Genomic DNA, 21122 nt, shown 5'->3' on the forward strand with positions numbered 1-21122 from the left:
CCCCACCTTTTTATTCTGTCCTCTTCCCCCTCCCTTTCCAGTCCTGAAGAGGAGTCTCGGCCTGAAACATCGACTGTTTATTCACATCCAGAGATGCTCCCCAAGACCTGCTAAGGTTATTGCAATCTATTTATCTTCAAACACATCTTCCTTTCCCTTTCCGGAATTTTCCGGCTCTCCTCCCTTCTTGCTTTCCAGATCTTGCGTACCTGAATGGGTGAAAGAGCAGTGCACCAGTACTGGTTCCAATCCACAATATACTGGACTCATCACACTTAATTCTCCTCAACATAGGAAAGGCCAGTCCAGGAATGTGTCCACTTAGCAAGGGACAGCAGTGACTCCTAAGCTCCTCGTCATTTCAATTCCCCATCTCACAAGGGTTGAACTCTCTACCCTAGTTCCACATAGAAGTGCCGCAGTTAAAAAGCAGGTTCTCAATTCTAATGCTATTTTGGCTGAATGAAACTCAAACCAAGCTCAATTTTCAATTGGGAACACCACAGCTTCAAGGGCTCAAAGAATTCAGGAAATGTATAAGCAACAACAGCAAGGATTTCCTCTTCAATCTTTTTACTTTGCTTGATCTTTGATCTTGCTAACCTCTCCCATCTTCCACTAGTCACATCTCTTCCCTTCTCAGTCTCTCTGCATCTTTAAAAACCTTCTAATCACTACCCGTTTTTCAGCTGTGGTACAAATCCACTGACAGGAAATGTTAATTTTGCTTCTGTCCACTATTTTCTGTTCGTAATGCAGTGCTTGATAGCAATATAATGGATGAAAGTGAGCTTCACATAGACAATAGGTTTGAGATTCGGGGCATTCATTGCCCGTGGAAATCTAAGCATATCAGCCTGTTAGGAGTTCACAGACCAAACCATGCATGGCAAGAAAATGATTGCAACTCTGGGACATATTCACAACAAAACCATCAATCAGGACAAAACAATTAAGATACATAAGGGGATATTTCCACAAAACATGAAAGAATAATCTTGAAGCCCAAGTTAATACAAGCCAAACATCAATGGCTTGTATCTCCATGGTCTTCTAAATTGGGAAGAAAGATCATTTGAAACTAACATTATTGCATAGTAGCCTTGAGATTCAAACAGAGAGCAGCCTTTTTCTCACATTTCTGAAAATCTTTCACACAAAGCAGGAGCTCCCAACCTGGGATCGGATCCGTGGACCCCTTGCTTAATGGCATAACTAGAAGTTGGGAAACAGTGCAAGCCACCCTGAAAATTCAACCTCACATCCAACCATAATTCATCTCGCTTGTCTGGCAAGACTGCCTCCTTCACTTCTTGAGATACAGTGTGGAACAGATTCTTGTGGCCTTTTACTAGACTAATCATGGAGCAGTTTACAATGACCTACTAACCGGCAGGTCTTCAGACTGCAGGAGGAAACCGGAGCACCCGGAGGAAACCCACACGCATTCCACAGGGAGGATGTAACAGACTCTTTACAGATGATGTCGGAACTGAACTCCGACATGCCGAGCTGTAGCAGTTTCGTGCCAGCTGATTAATCATGAATAAAAAGTGAGGTTTCTCCCAGTGCAAACACAAAAGTCATGGTGGAATTTAAACCAAGTTATCACGGAGCAACCCTGCCCAGACATTCGAGACAGCTCACTGCAAAAGACATCTCCATAAATTTTAAAAGGTCATTAACTCCATCCAGAATATTCATAAAAATACTCTAAAATTACAAGGCCTGCTTTCTTGCTGTTTACTTGCTTCATATGGCCCTTTTTATTAAAAAAAAATCCTCTGCCCAGAAGCGAATGTAATGCTTGCAAAGCAGATTTTACACAGGCTGCTTAAATCAGATTTCTGACACAGGAGTTCAAAACCAGCTCAAACATTCAACCCAACCAAAACTTAAGGGAATGGCAAATCATCAAACCAACTAAACAAGTCAGATAATAGAGAGAAAAAAAAATTCTGAAATCGCAATCTCAGAATTTTCTTTACAGAATCAGTTTATTGTCACCAGTATAGGACGTGAAATTTGTTCACGTAGCAGCAGCAGTTGAATGCAATACATAATCTAGAAGAGAAAGAAATAAATAAAATAATAATAAAAAATAAGTAAACCAGTTACAGTATATCTATATTGAATAGATTAAAGAACAGAAATGCTGTCTATTTAAAAAACAGGTAGTTTTCCAAGGGTTCAATGTCCATTTAGAAATCGGATGACTTACTGAATCACTGAGTGTTACATGAAGGACAAAGGTTTTTAAAGTCTATTGGGAGGAGACAAGGTAAATAACTCACAATAATAATTGCACCACTCCCAAGAGGACCACAATCTCTACTGCCACAAGGAGGCCACACTCGGTTGGAAGAGCAACAGCTTACATTCCATCTAATTAGCCTGCATCTCTCTCACCAATCAATTTCCCAGCTCTTTACTTCACCCCTCCCCTCCCGGTTTCACCTATCACTTTCTGTTTCTTCCTCCTCTCTCCCCCAACCTTTGACTCTGACTCATCTTTTTTTCCCTCTCCAGTTCTGATAAGCTGTCTTGGCCCGGAACGTCGACTGCACTCTTTCCCATAGATGTCGCCTGGCCTGCTGTGTTCCTGCAGCACTGTGTGCATCTTGCTTGGATTTCCAGCTTCTGCAGATTTTCTCCTGTTTGTGATGGGACCACAACCTTGTCGGAGGGTGTGGAGGCTTGTGAGCCTCAATGACCCAGAATGCTCTGCTGGCTGGAGTCAGGGCCCTGCGCTTTTAGGCTCTTGGTAGGAAACAGGTCAAAGGGTAGAGGCCAGACTAGGAGTGGTCCTCCAGGTTCAGGGGTTCAGCTCATGGCCAACAGTCCCACCTGGTAAAACAAAACTGTTATGGAAACAGCAACGAGGTATCCTTCAGCATCTGAGTGTGACGATATTCCTGAGCTTCCGCTGACTTGCATGGCTGACAGTAGTAAAGAATTGAAAGGAGGCTAGTGACATGAGGAAGGAAGCCCTGAACACCACCAGGGCCAAGATCAAAATTGGTCTTGGACAGGCTGAGATGGAAGACCTTCACTGCTGCATTAAAGGCCAGTGACATAACAGACAGTACAGTAGTTATGAAACCACCGTGTCAACAAGTGTACCAATGCCAAACAAAAGATTATACCTTGCATTCTCATCAGACATTTGTCTTTTTATTGTTTAAAAGGAAAAAAAGAGTTAAATAACATACCATTATAGGAAACCCTTCAGCCCAATGACGCTAGACAGTTTCTTTAAGTCAGGCTCCATCGCTGCATGGTGTACTGCAATCCCTACTCTGGTTGAATAGTGTAACTATCATTGCAAAAGGTCGCACAGGAGAAAAACGCTTTACAGTACCAGCGACCCGGGCTTTATTCTTGCCACGACCTGTGAGGAGTTTGAATGTTCTCCCCATGACCCCGGGGTTTCCTCTGGGCGCTCCGGTTTCCTCCCACAGTCCAAACCCATACCGGTTCGTAGGTTAATTGGTCATTGTAAACTGTCCCATAATTAGTCTCCAGTAAGATCAGGAGGTGCTGGGCAGTACAGCACGAAAGGCCTACTCCACATTGTATCCCAATAACTTTCTTTTAAAAAATGATCAAGGAAACACACACAAGATGCTGGAGGAACTCAGCAGATTGGGCAGTGTCTATGCAGAGGAATAAAGAGCTGATGTTTCAGGTCGAGGCCTTTCGTTAAGACTGGTTTCTCATCAGCTCCTCCAGCATTATGTGTGGGTTACTCTGGCTTCCAGCATCTGCAGAATCTCTTGTGAAAATGATACTGAGAAGGGGAACAAAACTTCAGCAATCTTAATCGGAAATTTAGGAAACCTTCCCCAAATTTTCCTGTCTCTTTGTCTACCTCTCTTTAAGACCCACTTCCTTCTCTTTGCTTTGTCATTTCAGTAGCTTGGTGCTGACTTTTCTTTTGGTCTAACTACAGTTAAGGAAACAAATATGTATTTTTTTTTGAGATGAGTAAGAAATTTATCATCAAGTCTTTAGAAAAAGAACGGTGGATGAGAAAAACCTGTTAAAAGGGGACTCCCTGAAAACACAGTGACTCGGAATCAGGATGATTATCTATGTATCATTCAGAAGGGTATAACTATATTAATGTTGCTGTTTGTAGGATGCTAGGGAACAATTCTGTTTGAACACACAAATCAAGCAATAAGCCTCATCACCTCCTCAAAACCTTCAATTGTCTTTAAAACTAAAGAAAGGAGGAGATAACCACCCAGATAGTAACTACAGATGAGATGAAAATGACTGGCTTCCATCCATGCAAGAAATGGTATATTAAGAATTGATTTGTAAAGAGTATGCCATTTCATTTAACTGCTTTAAATTCCTTCACAGAATAGAGCAGGATTTCCCCCCAGCTTGATGCATTAAATGGCGATTCAACATGGTTTGAACCAAAGAAATTAACCATTAGAGATAATACAGCATTTGAATAGTTCAAAAGAATATTCACTTATTGCACAATATTTTAGATAGCAAAATTAATTTTTCAGCATCATACAATGATACTTAAAAAGGGCTGACGGTACCACAGTGAGCCATCCTCAATGAACAATGGTTCTTATTCCATTATGGATTTATTGAGTATGCCCGTAAGGAAATGAATTTCAGGATTGTATACGGTGACATACATGTACTTTGACAATAAAATTACTTTGAACAATTATCCAGATTTATCATTTTTGAAATGTCGTCATCTTTACATCATACAGAAAGGCTGAACAAATCTGAAAACACCAAGTACAGACTGGGGCACCGATCAGTACAGCACATGAAAAACTAAAGCACAGCTCCTTGCCACTTTAAGTTGTAAAAATGCTTCAGGCAGAGAAATACGAGCAACAAACCTATCACACTTTGGTTTGAAACTCCAACGTTCATACAAAATACAGCTGTCACAAATAATAGACGCAATCATGTCCACTGGCAAATGTTCTGGGTAATAACCTCCGAAGGATGACAGCCTTGCCATAGGGTTCAGAGGCTTGCGTGCCTCAATGACTCAGAGAGCGAGGGTGGCTGGAGTCAGGGGCTAGTGCTTTGACTCTTGTTAGGGTCACCCATGCCAAACAGGTCAAAGGGCAAGAGTAAGAATGGCCCACCAGTCCTCCAGGTGCAGCTCAGGGGTAACAACAAAAAAAAACCTCTTATGGAAGCAGCATAACAGTAACTAACAAGGGCAATAAAGGTTCTCCAAAATCCCTGTTCAGGGCACCCAGAATAATACGTACATAAAAAAAGATAGGTTTTTTAAAATTGTCCATGCTTTGTAAGCAGCAGGGAGAGACGCAGCTTACACAATTCAACCCATGCTGAATACAGAGGCTACACAGATTACCAGTTATAGGACCCATCCCAATGATTCATTCTTTACTGTAAACGGGAGGAAATAATTTTAAAAATACATGGAAATTGGATAAACGACTGCAGATAATTCATTATCCTTTCAACAAATTGTGTTCAGGGTGATAATAAGCTGAGAGCATCAGTTGACTTTTGGTTTCCGAAGGCATGAATGCTGCTGGGGAGGGGTGAAAAGCATTGAAGAAGTGAAAATACTGGCAAAAGCAACAGAACTGGACATTGTGCGTCAACAACAACCACAATATTTGACTCACAAGGACTGGGAGGATTCACTAGCACTCCCCCCCACCCCCCACCCCAGGAAGAATGACCACACAAGGCAGAAATATGCGAGATTGGTCAAGGCTTGGTATACAAGACCCGTGGCTCTATAATGAGTAGAAGCGATACCTATATCTAACTCAAAAAAGCAAGTCGTGGACTAGAACCACACTACCCAAATTACTCAATGTCTGGAGAGAGAGGAGACTGTGTTATTATGTGTGCCAGTTCCCAGTGGGCAAGTTCACCCGGAGCTTTGGTTGGCTATAGGATGTAGATATCTTTGTTGGAAAGGATTATTGCTCCTTGCAGGGTTATGAAGGAATAGCATTGTGTCTGTTTCTCTTTAAAGGGGGAAGAGGAGTTAATAAAGAACTTCAGCTTCCAGCGGGCAATGTGGGCAGTTCACTCAGAACTGGAAGCTTCGATGATGACCTGGTCACAGGTGCTCAAGTGTTCTGTAAAAAAATGCTCTAGCATTTACCCACGCCAAGTCTGTCTTTATTAAGAACAAACATAACAAAGACCATGGTGTGCCTAGAAGAAATATCAGTCATGGAGCTGGGAGATCTGAGCAACTTGACTACTATTGGACCTACATTTCCTGCCAAGTTAATGGTTTAAACTGTGTTTAAAAGCATGTAACATACAGCACAAACGTTTCATATGTGGAACTTCTAACCACCACTGAACGGCAACTCAAAATTCCTACTCAGTCAAAAGTTACAAGGCACATCTTTATCATGAAGGATTTAGAAACACCTGCTCTCTGCTGGCAGGAGACCAAACCCAATGGGAAAACAGATGCTGATGTCAGACACCTCAGACAAATGTTCATTATCTTACAGGCCTGCGGACTTAAGCAGATGCCTCGTGTGTAGGACGATGCTAACTTCATTCCCTCTGTATCAAAACCTTCATCACAAGCTTTTGTTTAACCTGAAATTAATCCTTCAATTGCTGTGTTACAAAAGAGAACTACCACCCCCCCCCCCCCCCCGAAACTGCACCTACCTTTGGCGGATCAAACAACTCCAAGATGAATCCACGGCCTTCGTTTGACTTTGCTCTTCTCACCAGCAGCCTACATTTTTGCCATCGTGCCCCCACATCCATGCTGACGTCATCCACCACCATATAATTTAAAGTATCTTCCTTGCGGATGTCATGAACCTCTTCTTTCGAAAGGGTTTTTGAACGACTGAACTTGTGAGTCAGATTTTTCAGCCATTCCTTTTCAGACTGGTTGGCCACCGAGGAGGCTCCCCCTTTTCTTTCAACCACTGTAGAATCTGTGGACTTTCTCCGGAACAGACCCCGTATATTATCCCCCACAGTTTTCGTAAACTGCGTCAATGCTTTTGGCCGTTCGAGCGAGGGGCATGCAGAAGATGAAATATCTTCAGAGCTTCGAGTTTTTGATGAAAACAGAAGCTGCGTGTCAGAACCCCTTTCAGACGCCTCTGCACTGTTCACCTCAGCTTCCATCTTGGGCACAACCAGACCAGAGGAGCCATCAGGATTCTTCTTGCCTGTCTCCCTGTAATCCTGTACTCCCATGAAGGGCATGATAGTACACCTGTTCATAATAAATCCCTCTTTTACCTCATTCCTGAAGTACTGCTGAAAGAGATCAGTAAAATATGAAGAAAAGTTTTCAGCCCCTTGCAAGTCGTGATTTGGATTTTCATTTGCAAACAGCAAATACTGCCTGGCAAGTTCCTTAGCAGCAGCATAGGCATGTAGCTCGCAGAACTCCTTCCAGCTACGTGGCTGTGTCAGAGACCCTTGTTCTACAGTGTCGCCATTCATTGCAACATCTGGCACTGTGGAATTATACTGAAAAAGAAACAAAATGCTGTGTTAGTCCTTTTGTAAAGGCAAACGCACAAAACCGAAAACCGGCAGGTTAAACCCATCATAGCGAAAGCCTCTGGGCCAAAGGTATCCCTCCATCTGATTGTCCCTTCAAGAAAGCAATCTTAAAAGTTATACAGCAACCAGCAAAATGAACAAATCTTTGGAGTTAGAACTAAGGACACAGGCCATTCAAGCTCAAATTGATTGTCAAGGGCATACGTACATATCCAGGGTATAAAAGCCATGAAAATTAGCTTTTTACAGTAGTCCAGTACATTATGTAATATATGTCATCATGTTTGTAAAGTTAAATTTCAGTTCAGAGATAAATTTATAAAATTAAGTCAAAGAGATGCTCACATGATCTGCAACCTCCAAGAGGACCCCAGCCTTGCCGTAAGGTTCGGAGGCTTGCGTGCCTCGGTGACCCAGAGAGCTACGTTGGCTGGAGTCGGGGCTTTATGCTTTGGCTCTTGGCAGGAAACAGGTCAAAAGGTAGAGGCCAGAGTAAGAGTGGTCCACCAGACCTCCAGGTTCAGGGGTTTAGCTCAGGGCCAACAACCCTAACTGGTAAAACAAAATTGTTATGGAAACAGCAATGAAGGAAGCTTCTACATCTGAGTGCGACGGTATTCCCGAGTCTCCACCCGGGACTCGCGTGGCTGACAGCGGTGAAAACTAATAGGAAGCTTCTGACATGATGAAGGAAGTCCTGAACCTCACCAGAGATGAAGGAACCTTCATTGCTGTCCTAAACGCCAGTGGCGTAACAGGCAGTAGGCAAGTTGACCTATAAAACTCAGTGATAGAAATCAAAGTTCACAGCTAAGTATCCAAAACATGCTTCATTTGGCTTTACACTTATTATTTGTACATTATACAGCATTTGAGAATAATGTCCGCAAATCAAAGTCTGTTCCTCAAAGTCAGCACTGCCTTGGAGAATTAGCTTGAGCTTTTTCCAGTGACTTAGTTGGTAGACATACTGCAGTGTTGTGGAACCAGGCCATGGATACTGGAAGGATAAGATTCAACCTACAAACTGTCACTGAGTCTTTTTGGCCTCAGTCCTAATTAAAGGCAACAGGGGATGGAAAACAACATAGCACCCTATGCAGGAGGAACTCAGCAGGTCAGGTCAAGCAGCATCTACAGGAATGAATAAACAGTCGATGTTTCGCACCAAAGCCCTTGTTCAGGACTGGAAAGGGGGGAGGGGGGGGAAATGGCAGCCTCACAGCCACGGAGAAAGGAGAAAACGTTGTGGAAGAGTGAGCATATTCAGCCTGTACCTCCAGTCCCAACACCCTGCTTTTTCAGTCTATCTGGGTCAGCATTTATATTGCCCAAACAACCATTTCCCTGCACTAGGACCTAGGCCCCACTCCAGCAAGACGCTCTGGGCCTGGACCCCATCACCTCCATTAAATCAGAGGAAAGACATTCACTACAATTGACTACCAGAAATTACATTCAAAACGGGGGGGGAGGGGGAGAGAGGGAGGGGGAGAGAGGGAGGGGGAGAGAGGGAGGGGGAGAGAGGGAGGGGGAGAGAGGGAGGGGGAGAGAGGGAGGGGGAGAGAGGGAGGGGGAGAGAGGGAGGGGGAGAGAGGGAGGGGGAGAGAGGGAGGGGGAGAGAGGGAGGGGGAGAGAGGGAGGGGGAGGGGGAGAGAGAGACCGACACTGTGTGTCCGTGTGATTTCATTCAGGGATGACACTCTGTATAAAATGATTAGCAAGGTGACCGAATCAGCTGCCTGCACCTCCAGAGAATGACACTCAGTCTGAAATCAGCAGTGAAAGGAGAATCATTCATCGCAAAGGAATTCAAACAACAATAGTTAATTCAAAACATAATCGCTAACTTGCAAAGCAGCAAATTGTTTGGTTTTGTTTCTGCAGAAATCTGTGTTTTTGTGGGAGGGGACGAAGGTGGGGAGAAAAGGTAGCTTTAGAGGTGGGGGATGTGTTCTGCATTTGCAGGGGACAAAACTAAGAGAATGCAACATTTTCTAGTACACTTTGCTGGAATTTCACTTGGCAGAGTGACACAAACGGCGCTCCCAGCTTGGCTCCTGTGTATCAGTGAGACCCAACATAGACTGGGAGTCCGCTTTGCTGAGCACCACACTCCATCCTTCAGAAAAAGTAGGATCTCCCACTGGCCACCCATTTCTACTTCCCTTTCTCATTCCCACACGCCAGTCCATGGCCTCCACTACCGCCGCAATGAGGTTGGAGGAACAACACCTTCCTTGTTTTCTGCCTGGGTAGCCTCCTACCTGATAGCATGAACGATTTCTCAAATTTCCAGTAATTGCCCTCCACCTCCCTCACCATTCCCCATTCTCATTTCCCTCTCTCACCTTATCTCCTTACCTGCCCATCACCTCCGTCTGGTGCTCCTCCACCCACCCTTTCTTCCATGGACTTCTGTCCTCTCCTATCAGATTCTCCCTCCAACAGCCCTTTATCCCTTTCACCAATCAACTTCCCAGCTCTTTACTTCACCGCTCCCCCTCTCCCAGTTTTACCCACCACCTTGTACTTCTTCCTCTGACTTCCTTTACTTTCCAGTCCTGATGAAGAGTCTCGGCCCGAAACGTTGACTGCTTAACTCTTTTCCATAGATGCTGCTCGGCCTGCCGAGTTCCTCCAGTGTTTTGTGGGTGTTGCTTAGTTAGCACTGAGTCATTTTTGTAGCTTTATGCCACTATTCAACAGTGCATGTTTTCTGCTCATCTTGTTAGTGTCAGAGCATCAATTCCCAAACTAACTGAATGAAAGCCCCACTTGTTCACACTCGGTAAAACATGCACCACACTCCCACCCCGTAAATGCTTGAAATTGCCACGGGTTGTTTCATTTACAGAGCTGGGGCTCCCCCAGGAATTTCAGACTTTGCTAGCACTCCCACAGTTAGGACAGCCAGCATGCCTTACCTCTTTTTTTTAAAAAAACTTTTATTGTCAGCTATTTAACTTAATTAGCTCAATGTTTTGAAAATCTCACAGAATCCTTGCACATTTTAGCATTCCAGTCTGTGGGTACAAATTTATTAATTGAGATAGAACTCAGAACAGGCTTTCCCAGCCCTTTAAGCAATCCTCCAATTTAACCCTAGCCTAATCACAGGACAATTTGCAGTGACCAATTAATCTACTAACAGTCTTTGGACCATGGGAAAAACCGGAGCATGTGGAAATCCACCCGGTCACAGGGAAACTGTACAAACTCCTTACAGGACAGAGGTGGGAAATGAACCCAAGTCGCCTCTAACCAAAGCAAAGCATCCTACTCACCATGATGCTAATAGCCATACTAACAATTATTTAAGACTTATTAAGAATATGACTTCATACAATCGTTTTGACTCTGATGAGCAACTGTACTGACCTACAGAATTTTCTTTTAAATATTACACAAACATGCACAACCACAAGTAGTTACACATTTGTCACAGGAAAGTGGACTTTGAAACCTTCTGGAGAAATAGTGTACAAAACCAAAAAAAAAAAAATTCCTTGGATTCACAATAGTCTTGTGATAATTATAAACAATCCAGTTTGGCTTCTTGACTTAAGTTTTTTTTAAAAATTGCTATTGCAGTCCTTGCAGAATTAAACAATGAGTGTTTGTAAGGAACTTGTTTACCATAAATTGTGCCCAGTTAGTACACATGGAGTCATTGCCCAATTTTTTCTAAAAGGACTCCTGCCTACGCTTTAGGCTACACCCACATTTATCATTGGCAGATAGATAAAACTCTCAACCTCTCAAAGGTTTGAGCAAAGTAAATGATATTGGACCGTGGTTTGTCTTTGGAAAGACTCTAATGATTTGAGAAACCCATATAATGACTGCTGATGACCTTGAAATTCAGGAGTTAGTGAATACTTTTGAAGGCTGCATTATTTATTGGGGTACAAATTAGGCCATTCTGGCTCCTCGAGCCATGCTGCCCAACAACCTCCCCCCCACCAGTTTCGTCCTAGCCTAATCACGGGACAATTTACAATGACCAATGAACCTACGAACCTGTAAGCCTTTGGTCTGTGGGAGGAAACCAAAGCATCTGGAGGAAACCCAGGCAGAATGTACAATCTCCATACAGGCAACGGTGGGAATTGAACCCAGGTCACCAGCTCAGTAAAGCTTCTCTTATCACTATGCTACCGCACCACCATCGCAGCAGTGATTATAAATTTGCAGAATGGTCTAAAGTAAAAATCAGATTACACGGGCTATTGTCAGGGCAACAAACTTAAAAGAACAACAGCAGATCTCCCTGATCTTAAAGGCACATCTACCAAAAACAACAGTCTTACATTGAAAATGAATGTGGCACTTTTCACATAACACCTCACAGCCAACCGAGGGTAAAATCACCATAAGATTATACTAAAATTCTGGATAGGCCCAAATTAAGGGTCAAGGTCTGAAGAAGGGCTGTAAAATTTGACAAAAAGGCAAAAATACCAACAAACATTAATCATGTTCTCAAACTAATGAATGAAAGCATCAGAAGGGAATGGAATTCATGTAAAGCCAGCCAGCTCTCTTGAAATGACTTGAGTGGAGACAGGTCACTACAGGAAAAATAAGTTGCGTTTCAAATTCAATAATATTAGAAGCACAACTTCTCAAAACAACAGAAGTAAATTGTGTGACCTGCCAAAGCATGCAATTTTCCACATATCTGTCAGTACAGGGTGCCACGGTAGAATAGTTTGGAGTTCAATTCCCAAGGAGTCTATACATCCTCCCCGTGGAATGCATAGGTCATCTCCAGGCGCTCCAGTTTCCTTCCGCAGTATAAAGACACACCGGTTTGTAGATTAATAGGTGACCCCATGATCAGGCCAAGGTTAAATTGGGGGTTGCCGGGCAGTGAGGCTCCAAAGGCCATGTTGTATCTCAGTAATTTTTTTTTTAATTAACCAGTTTTGTTCTTAAATCTCAAGTGTCTTGCACCTTGAAAGCAATGACTGGTGTCAATGTGCATGTGACCTGAGAATTATAGATACTACACAGTCTGAAAATCTTGGCAAGCAACTCGATAATCCCCACTCAGTCCCCACCGCTGAGCCAGCATCAGCCATCAGGACAACTACTTCCTCTCTTTAACTGTGGGTTAGAAATGTCAAACGTAACCTGAATCAGACCAAATAAAACACCAGGCCCACCTTTTTAATAAAGAGCATCCCCATTTTCATCACTTCACAGTACTGAGGCCTTTAAAAGGTACAGCAGGCTTGAGGAGCAATTTGAATTTCTCCTGCTTTTACTTGCATTTTTTTTTAAAAGTAAAAATATTTATTCACATTATTTCAGGATCCAAGGGCACCAGCTGCCCTTTGCTACCTCAAACATATGGGAGAGGCTGTGTATTACTCTATTCAATGTCAGCAAACACAATCCTGCTTAAACATACACTAACTGGAGCAGACCCTGATACTCAGTGCTCTCTCAAGCACCCTTGCACAAGTCAACCAATACCAAACAGGGATACAACACACACAAAACGCGGTGGAACACAGCAGGCCAGGTAGCATCTATAAGGTGAAGACACTTCGTCAGGACTAACCTTATAGATGCTGCCTGGCCTGCTGTGTTCCACCAGCATTTTGTGTGTGTTGCTCGAATTTCCAGCATCTGCAGATTTCCTCGTGTTTGCTTTTCAAACAGGGATACACTGCTTTGTCCAGAATCACTACAAATGGTGTGAGAGCTTCATTCTCAGTATCAATCAAGAGCCAGGTTTAATATAAGAACATAAGAAATAGGAGCAGGAGTAGGCCATCTGGCCCATGGAGCCTATCACCAGCATGTGTTGTGAAATTTGTGGACTTTATGGCAGCAGTACAATGAAATGCATGATAATATAGGGTCAAAACTGAATTAAAGTATACATGTATAATCAAATAATTAAGTAATGCAAAAATAGAAATAAAAACCGTGAGGTAGAGACCATTGTTTCAAAGTCCATTCAGAAAATCAGATGGCAGAGGGAAAGAAGCCTACACACACACACACTCACACTCACGTGCAAATATTTCAAGTGACAGATCTGACACAAGGCTTCTGATATTAATAATGTGGTGTTAAATATTGTTGGACAAAACTGGTTTCATTTTCAAATCTGGCCTGTTAAGTTAGCAGAGCACTTACACATCAGGAACAGTTCAAGTAAAGAAAACTTATCTTTACCAAATTCTCAAATCACTACCAAAAAAAAGTTGAGATACAGAATAACATTTGCTCTTATTAAATTTATGCAAGAACAAAAAAACTAAAAATGTGAAAGAAACAACAAATTCTGTCGATCTATACAAAGGATGACATAATGAAAAAAAACTTGATCTGCGCAGTTTTCTAGGAATGCAACCTTTCCAATAATGTACAGGTTCACTGTATACAAGACACAGGAGCAGAATTAGGCCATTTGGCCCATTGAATCTGCTCCACCACATCATCATGGCTGATCCAATCCCAATCTTCTCCCCATAACCTGCCTTGCCCTGACTAATCAAGAATCTTTCAACCTCTGCCTTAAGCATACCCAATGACTTGGCTTCCACAGCCCCCTGCGGCAATGAACTCCACAAATTCACCACTCTCTGGCTAAAGAAATTCCTCCACATCTCTGTTCTGAATGGACATCCCTCTATTCGGAGGCTGTGTCCTCTGGTCCTAGACTCCACCACCGCATGAAACACCCTCTCTGTTGAGGCCTTTCAACAGTCAATAGGTTTCAATGTTGATACTGGTTTACAATGTTGATGATGTTACATGCTACTGAATCTTCCCAACAGAAAGTTGCTAGATAAGCATTCCCAACAGTTGCTACATTTTACATTTAATTTTATTGGATACTGATTGACATCCCAAAAATGGCATTAAAGTTACCTGAACAGTCATCTCAACATGTAAACAATTCCCAATTTGCTGATGTTCTTCATCTCAGGCGGAGTGTAGTGGAGAGTGTATTAACTGGCTGTATCACGGTCTGGTACGAAAACACCAATACCTGTGAACAGACAATCCTACTGAAGGTAACAGATTCGGCTCAGTACATCACAAGTAAAGCCCTCCCAATCATTCAGCACATCTACGTGAAACACTGCCGTAGGAAAGCAGCAGCCATTAGAGGTCCTCACCACCCAGGCCATCCTCTTTTCTCGCTGCTGCCATCAGGTAGAAGGTACAAGAACCTCAGGACTCGCACCACCAGGTCCAATAACAGTTACTTCCCCACAGCCATCAGGGTCTTGAACAAAAGGGGATGGCTACATTCACTTGCCCAACCACTGAGATGTTCCCAAAATTAATGATCTCACTAGAAGGATTCTTTATCTTGATATTTCATTTTCTGGGTATTTATTGCTATTTACATTTGCAGACTGTTGTCTTCTGCATTCTCCTTGATCTTTCATTGATCCTGTTACAGCTAATATTCTAGAGATTTCTGAGTATGCCTACAGGAAAATGAATCTTGGGTTTGTGTTCTGATAAATAATAATAAAATTTACTTTGAATCCCATGTTATTGCAGGACGCCCTACCACACACCTGAAAATAAAACAATTAAACTCATCAGGGCCTAAAATAAAAGATCATATTTCATAATAAAAGAGGCCACTTGATTGATCAAGGTTATGTCAGCAAACATGGGGGGGGGCAAAGACTTTACCCTCATCACATTTTAAACAGTACCTTGGACGTAAACTTGAACAGCTGTGACCTGAGAGGCGGTGGAACAAGTGCTGGAAGGTGGGATCAAACTGGACAGCTCTTTCTGAACTCGCAGAGGCATGATGGGTTGTGTTATAAATTTCCTAAGATTCTAGGATACAATAAAATGGGCCATCAAATGCATGCTTATTCACAAATCTTACTTCTAAAAATACCTGAATGAAACACAGTGTAACCATTCAACTTGTTTGCAATGCTGGGAAATTCCTCTTGTGCAAGAAAGAGGAAGAAGGTATTACAACGAAATACAGTTGCGCACGTGAATTACACAATACCGGATCATTAAATACACTTCTCTTTTCCGAGTTATAGCTACCGCAGATCAAAAACGAAACTAATTAATGCTGATCCATCAGCAAATGATCTGACAAAACCTCTGTAAAAGGGAATCTACCAACACTCTGGAAAAGTCACCATAAAGCCCAACACACGTACACATATACTGGAATACTTCATATGCTGATCTCCAGCAAAGTTAGGTGTGGACGTGGTTGCCTGCGAATATTTTCGCCATATCCCCTTCCTGGCCCCTACGTAAATGCTTTTATCAGGCTCGACAGCCCATGGATGACTCAGCTCCTTAACAAGCATAGTTTTCTATACAGAACTATCTATTCAGCCGATGGCACCTAACAGAAGTAACTGGATTAAGCTGTTTGACAAGCCTTGTAGCACATCCATTGAGGATGCTTTCAACAACAAATTCTACAAATGCAAAAAAAAACTCAAGCATACCGGTACTTTTCAATTACAAATTAACTATGATGAAGATCATGCAGCCACCTTTGACAGAGCAGGTGATAATGGAATCTTACTGGCAGCGACAGCTAAAGTCATTGTTCTTTTTATATTTAAAAAAATGGTAAAATGGCCATTTAAGTATACCCTAGTTTTCAAGAATCAAGATACCAAGTGTCACTGGATGATTTATTCTCACAAGCCATTATAATCAAGGCAAAATTGGGTTTTCAACCAGTATTCATAAAGGCACATTAGCTAGCAAGAGTCACAATAGAAATTTGGATAAAAACCTGTGTTTTCAAACTTAAGATATATTCTCATAAATGGTACTTAGAATTTTTCTGTTGAAATCCCATTTGCCTGGTTAACTGCACAACCCACCCACTTTCCAAGGAACGTCTGGGTTGACTAAACCTCTAATGATCTGGAATGGCCAACGCTGATGCTGAGTTTACAGATTCTCAATATTAGGGTCCCTTCCACAACATTAGGTCCCGGTCGGTGTCAAGTGCTGACACACACTCACACACTCCATCTACACCTGGTCTACAAAGGAGGAACCTGAAGGTGCACGGAGGAAATGGTGGTGCGATAGACCACGGGTATGCCCTCTTCTCGTTACTGCCAGGCAGGAGATACCAGGAGAATGAAGGCACACAAGCAACGCTTCAGGAACAGCTTCTTCCCCTCTGCCATCAGATCCGACGATGAGCCCATGAACACTACCTCTCTATTTTGCACTACACACACACGCACACACACACGACTTGTTATAACTTACAGCGCAGTTTACGTATTGCATTGTACTGCTGCCACAAAGCAACGTGTTTCACAAGTTTTGTCACCTGATACTGAGTAAGTGACCATCACGGACTGGGGGAAACGGTGGGTGTGGTGGGTCGACTATTGAGGTTTCGCGGAGTTAGCCCGCCCTGGCAGTGATGGAGTGATGGTACCTAGTCCCTGGGTTGTATTGGAGACCCGGCCCAGGTCTGAGGGGGTGAAGAAGCCCCTCGTCAGGGTCCTCAGGGTTCAGCGCCACCCTGACCCTCACTGAGGAGCGACGCAGGACGGTTGACGGATGACCTTACCTAACTAGCTGGTTTTCAATGAGCCACAAACTGACTTACAGTACTCAAAAAAAGTGCTTACGTAGCTTAACCTGTATCTCTTCCACTACAATGAACACGCTAACGGTAGATCAGCACAATTGGACAAAGGTCAGCAGTACATTGCTAAAGCTTTGCAGCGAGGCGCCTCAGTTTCCGAGGTACCAGAGCAGGCTTTCAGGCACGAGTAACATCCTAAGAAGGGCTCCACGTGACGATCGTCATAGTTTCGACAAAAGGTTGAATCAGGCATCTTTCGGGAAGATCAAACCTGTTCACGTTTGAGTGATGATTCAGTTATAGTTACCCTTCGATAGCATATTAAATAGTTCGTTTAAAATGTCGTACCCGTGCACTCAACCTTTTAATTTCAATCAGCCCCCGCGTGTGTAAAAATAAAATCGCTCACCTGACTAAATGCCTTTACAAACCAAGCTCTACTTTTGCAGCCTCACCGGTGGGAGATCGTCCAGGCGCTGCTGGCCAGCCTGGCTTCAAGGCGAGGCAGTGACATCCCGTGGCGCGGCAAGTCCTCTCCGTCCCGGGATCTCTCCCAGAGTAGCGAGGCAGCGCCGGCGGCGAGCAATTTCTGACACCACCATGTGGTCTTCCACAGCCGCGGACCGGAGCACGCGTTTACTGGGACCGTGCCGGCACTACAACCGGCCAGCACGGCTCCCTCGTAGGATTTTTAAAAAATATGTATATATATATATAACTTCAACCTACACATCGAGACGTGTCTGGGAACCGAGACCGCCACGCGCGCGAAGCGACCGCTATGCCAGTCTGCAGCCGGAGACGGAATGGTAGGCGAGCAGCCTGCCCCGGAACCCGCTGGAGAAAGCTTTGTAAACAGTTAAGAGATTCTCCAACAAACACACACATGCAGGGGGGTGGGGAACACGCAGTCGCTACCTGCGGGAGAATTCTTCGCGAAAAAAGCGCGGAAAAAAAAAGCTAGACCCATCATTTCCGCTGACAAATTGACAGTTGAATGGAGCTCGAGTCGATTCCGTCAACATTTAAGCTGCGACAACAAAACAGGCGCACTTATCTTTCACCTTCTGCACTCCTCGCGGCCGGCGATCACTCATTGGAGTCCGCTCGGCTCAGCACGGCCAATCATCTAATTACGTAACTGACGAGTTCAACAAGAGTTAAAACCCCAATTTGTTAGCCAACAGTGGCCTCTGTACGCAGTTCCGTCAAGGTAAAAAAAACAATTAACTGATAAGAGAATAGCATCTGCCCCCTGAAAGGGCAGATTCTCATTAAACACCCTCGCCCCCAAACTGTAGAGGCGAATCAACCGATTGCACACTCTTATTTTAAAAGCGAAACACTAAACACAACGGTATCTGCAGTTTAATCTAAAGCGTCCAAAAACGGGGCAGTCCCCAAGAACTTTAATGCGACACACCAACTTCTTATCGAGTTTCAAAGTCTTAATTTCACCAATATTATTTACCTTTGAGAAACGCTCCTTAGCCTGCGAGCGCTGGTAAACGCCGACTTACATGTGCTCGACGCGTTGAAGTTTTAGTTTCATTCCCAGCAATGGAAAGTTAAACTTCCCTTTTTTAAAAAAAAAGTTGCACTATGAGAAGGCAGTAGCAGAGAGACCTTTGAAGTGTTCCATCTGTCGTTGGTTACTGCACATCGTTACCTACTGTACATCGCTAATAACGGTGTCAGAATCACCCTGAATGGAAATTTGTACTTTTTAAACGGTTTAATAAAAAAATTAATATAACGCGCACGCTAGTAGTTTTATATTTATTCCTTTACTCTAAGCATATATGTAATTATATTTGCATTGACAATGAACTTTAAGCGTAAGTAAATACTCATTCGTTATATGCCATGTCATATGACGTGGCCGATCATGGTCTTCCCATGACCACAATTGTTCTTGGCAAATTTTTTTCTACGGAGGGCCACCTTCTTCCGGGCAGTGTCTTGACAGGAGGGGTGACCCCAGACGTTATCATTACTCTTCGGAGACTCTGCCTGACGTCAGTGGGCCAGGGCTTGTGACCTGCCCCCCCATGCCTTCACGTGACCCTGACCGGTGGGGGGGAAGGGGGGGGTTGAGCAGCAGGTGCCCAAGGGTAACCTACAGGCGAGTGGAGGGAAGGAGCACCTGCACAAGAATAGGGAAGAGTGATTGAGCAGTATGGATGTATCGCGTAGGGGTCAACCTCACCCAGCAGTCTTAAAGACCCGAGATAAAGTTCAAGCTTGTATTAAGATGATGTTGCGGTGCTATTAAATCATCCCAAATTTCAGCATTACTAGTAAATGGGTGAGGTGTCTTTACATCTATGCAAGGGAACATAAAATTGGTCATCCAATATTGGCAACTTCAGTAGAGTATTGGGAGCACTGCATTCATAAGATCTCCAGTTTTGGGTGGTTTGGGAGATTAATGGGCACAAAAGCTTGGGTTGTTTAATGTGGAATATGATCCCAATGTACCCCTTAATGTCACTCCATGGTGTTTCCCCTTTGCTTGTGTTTTTCTGGGCCTTCAGGAAAAACGAGGAGTGATTGTATATCAGTGGAGAGGAAGTTCAGCAATATAAACAAGGCAGATATCATGGCTTCTTACACATCTACACAGATAGTTCAAAAGATCCAGTGACGGGTCATTCAGGTGTTTCAGTTTATTACCCAAAGTTTCAGGTGACTATTAAGGTAAGATTATTAGACATCGTTATCGGCATTCACATCTGAGATGGTTGCTATCATTTTAATCTCGGAATGGGTCGAATGTTAAGGGACAAGGATGCTGGGGGATTAGGCTGAGGAAAGGCAAGAAAGGGAGAAACACTTAGGGTGAGAAGAATGAGGGACAGGTTAGAAGCCGGGGGGGAAGGGTGATGGGAAGAAAGAAGAGGGAAGCAGAAAGGAGAGTGTGTGGAAGGTCATGAAGGGGAGAATGAAGGCAGGGGAGGTGAAGGCAAAAAAAAAGGTATAGATGGTTGCATGAAAGAGGGATAGGGGAGAGAATGGGAAAGGAAAGGAGTGGGAGGCCTGATGTCTGCAAGTCCGAGCCAGTGACTGGAGGTGACCTGTACTGGGTTTAGAGGCCTGTCTGTATGCGTGGGAGGGAGGAAAAGGGCTTGTTTTGCTGTTGGTGTTGTTCTGCTGAACAGTGTGGACATGTAATGTTGGTGACACTTAAAGGCTGCACGCAACACATCCTCAGGTTGTGCTGGTTGCTAGCATAAATGAAGAGTTTTTTTTGTGTGTTTTGATGTACATGTGATAAGTAAATTAATCTGAATCACAAGAAGGGGCAAAGGGGGAAGACTGGGATCTCTGAGAGGGAAGTGGATGTATTCTAAATGAGGAACGGGTACAGTAATTGCAGGGAGGTGAAGAACTGGAGAGGAAAAGACAGAATGAATTTTACGGAGGCTTACAACAAAGGAGGAGACCATTCCACCTACCACATCCACACCTACTATTGAGCACCCATCTGTACTAATCCCATCTTCTGGCACCTAGCCCATAGCCTCATATTGTTTAGCACTTCAAATACTTCACTTCTAGATACTTGTTAAATGTTGTCAGCAACTCTGCTACCACAACTCTCTCAGGCAGTATATTTCAGGTACTCCTCCCTCAGGTAGAATTTCAATGGGAGAATTCTATCCTCCCCATGCTCCCTTCCCAGCACCTTTTCTACTCTTTCCCTACCACTTCCATCTTCTTGCCATGATAGACTTTAAAAGAAAACATCTTTAGCTTTTACTGAAGTTAATTCCAGCTTATCTGGGATTAGCAGAACAGTCGAACACAAAGGCAGTGATAAAGTTGAGCTCCTTGTCATCAGGTGTGTTCAGAATCAGGTTTAATATCACTGACATGTCGTGAAATTTGTTGTTTTGTGTCAGCAGTACAGTGCAACACATAATAAAACTAAATTACAATTTTATATATATAAAATTGTAATTTAGTTTTATAAAAATCTGTATGTATATATATA

At 43.4% G+C, this 21122-nt stretch overlaps 1 protein-coding gene across 10 annotated transcripts in view; it reads right to left on the minus strand.

Moving 5' to 3' along the window:
* sh2b3 (SH2B adaptor protein 3) overlaps nucleotides 1-18561 on the minus strand; it is a 175501-nt gene extending 156940 nt beyond the window's left edge. The window contains exons 1-4 of one of the 10 annotated variants that reach the window (XM_059988127.1): nucleotides 18190-18561; nucleotides 15237-15366; nucleotides 14431-14551; nucleotides 6676-7500 (exon numbers count right to left, since the gene is read on the minus strand). In XM_059988127.1, the coding sequence (XP_059844110.1) occupies nucleotides 6676-7500; nucleotides 14431-14442 (837 nt within the window). In that variant the 5' untranslated portion in view covers nucleotides 14443-14551; nucleotides 15237-15366; nucleotides 18190-18561. The other 9 variants (XM_059988128.1, XM_059988126.1, XM_059988130.1 and 6 more) reach the window with 9 other exon arrangements.
* Between the last annotated feature and the right edge of the window lie 2561 nt (nucleotides 18562-21122).

The sequence above is a fragment of the Hypanus sabinus genome, chromosome 13 (genome assembly GCF_030144855.1).
Source record: "Hypanus sabinus isolate sHypSab1 chromosome 13, sHypSab1.hap1, whole genome shotgun sequence".
NCBI lineage: Eukaryota > Metazoa > Chordata > Chondrichthyes > Myliobatiformes > Dasyatidae > Hypanus > Hypanus sabinus.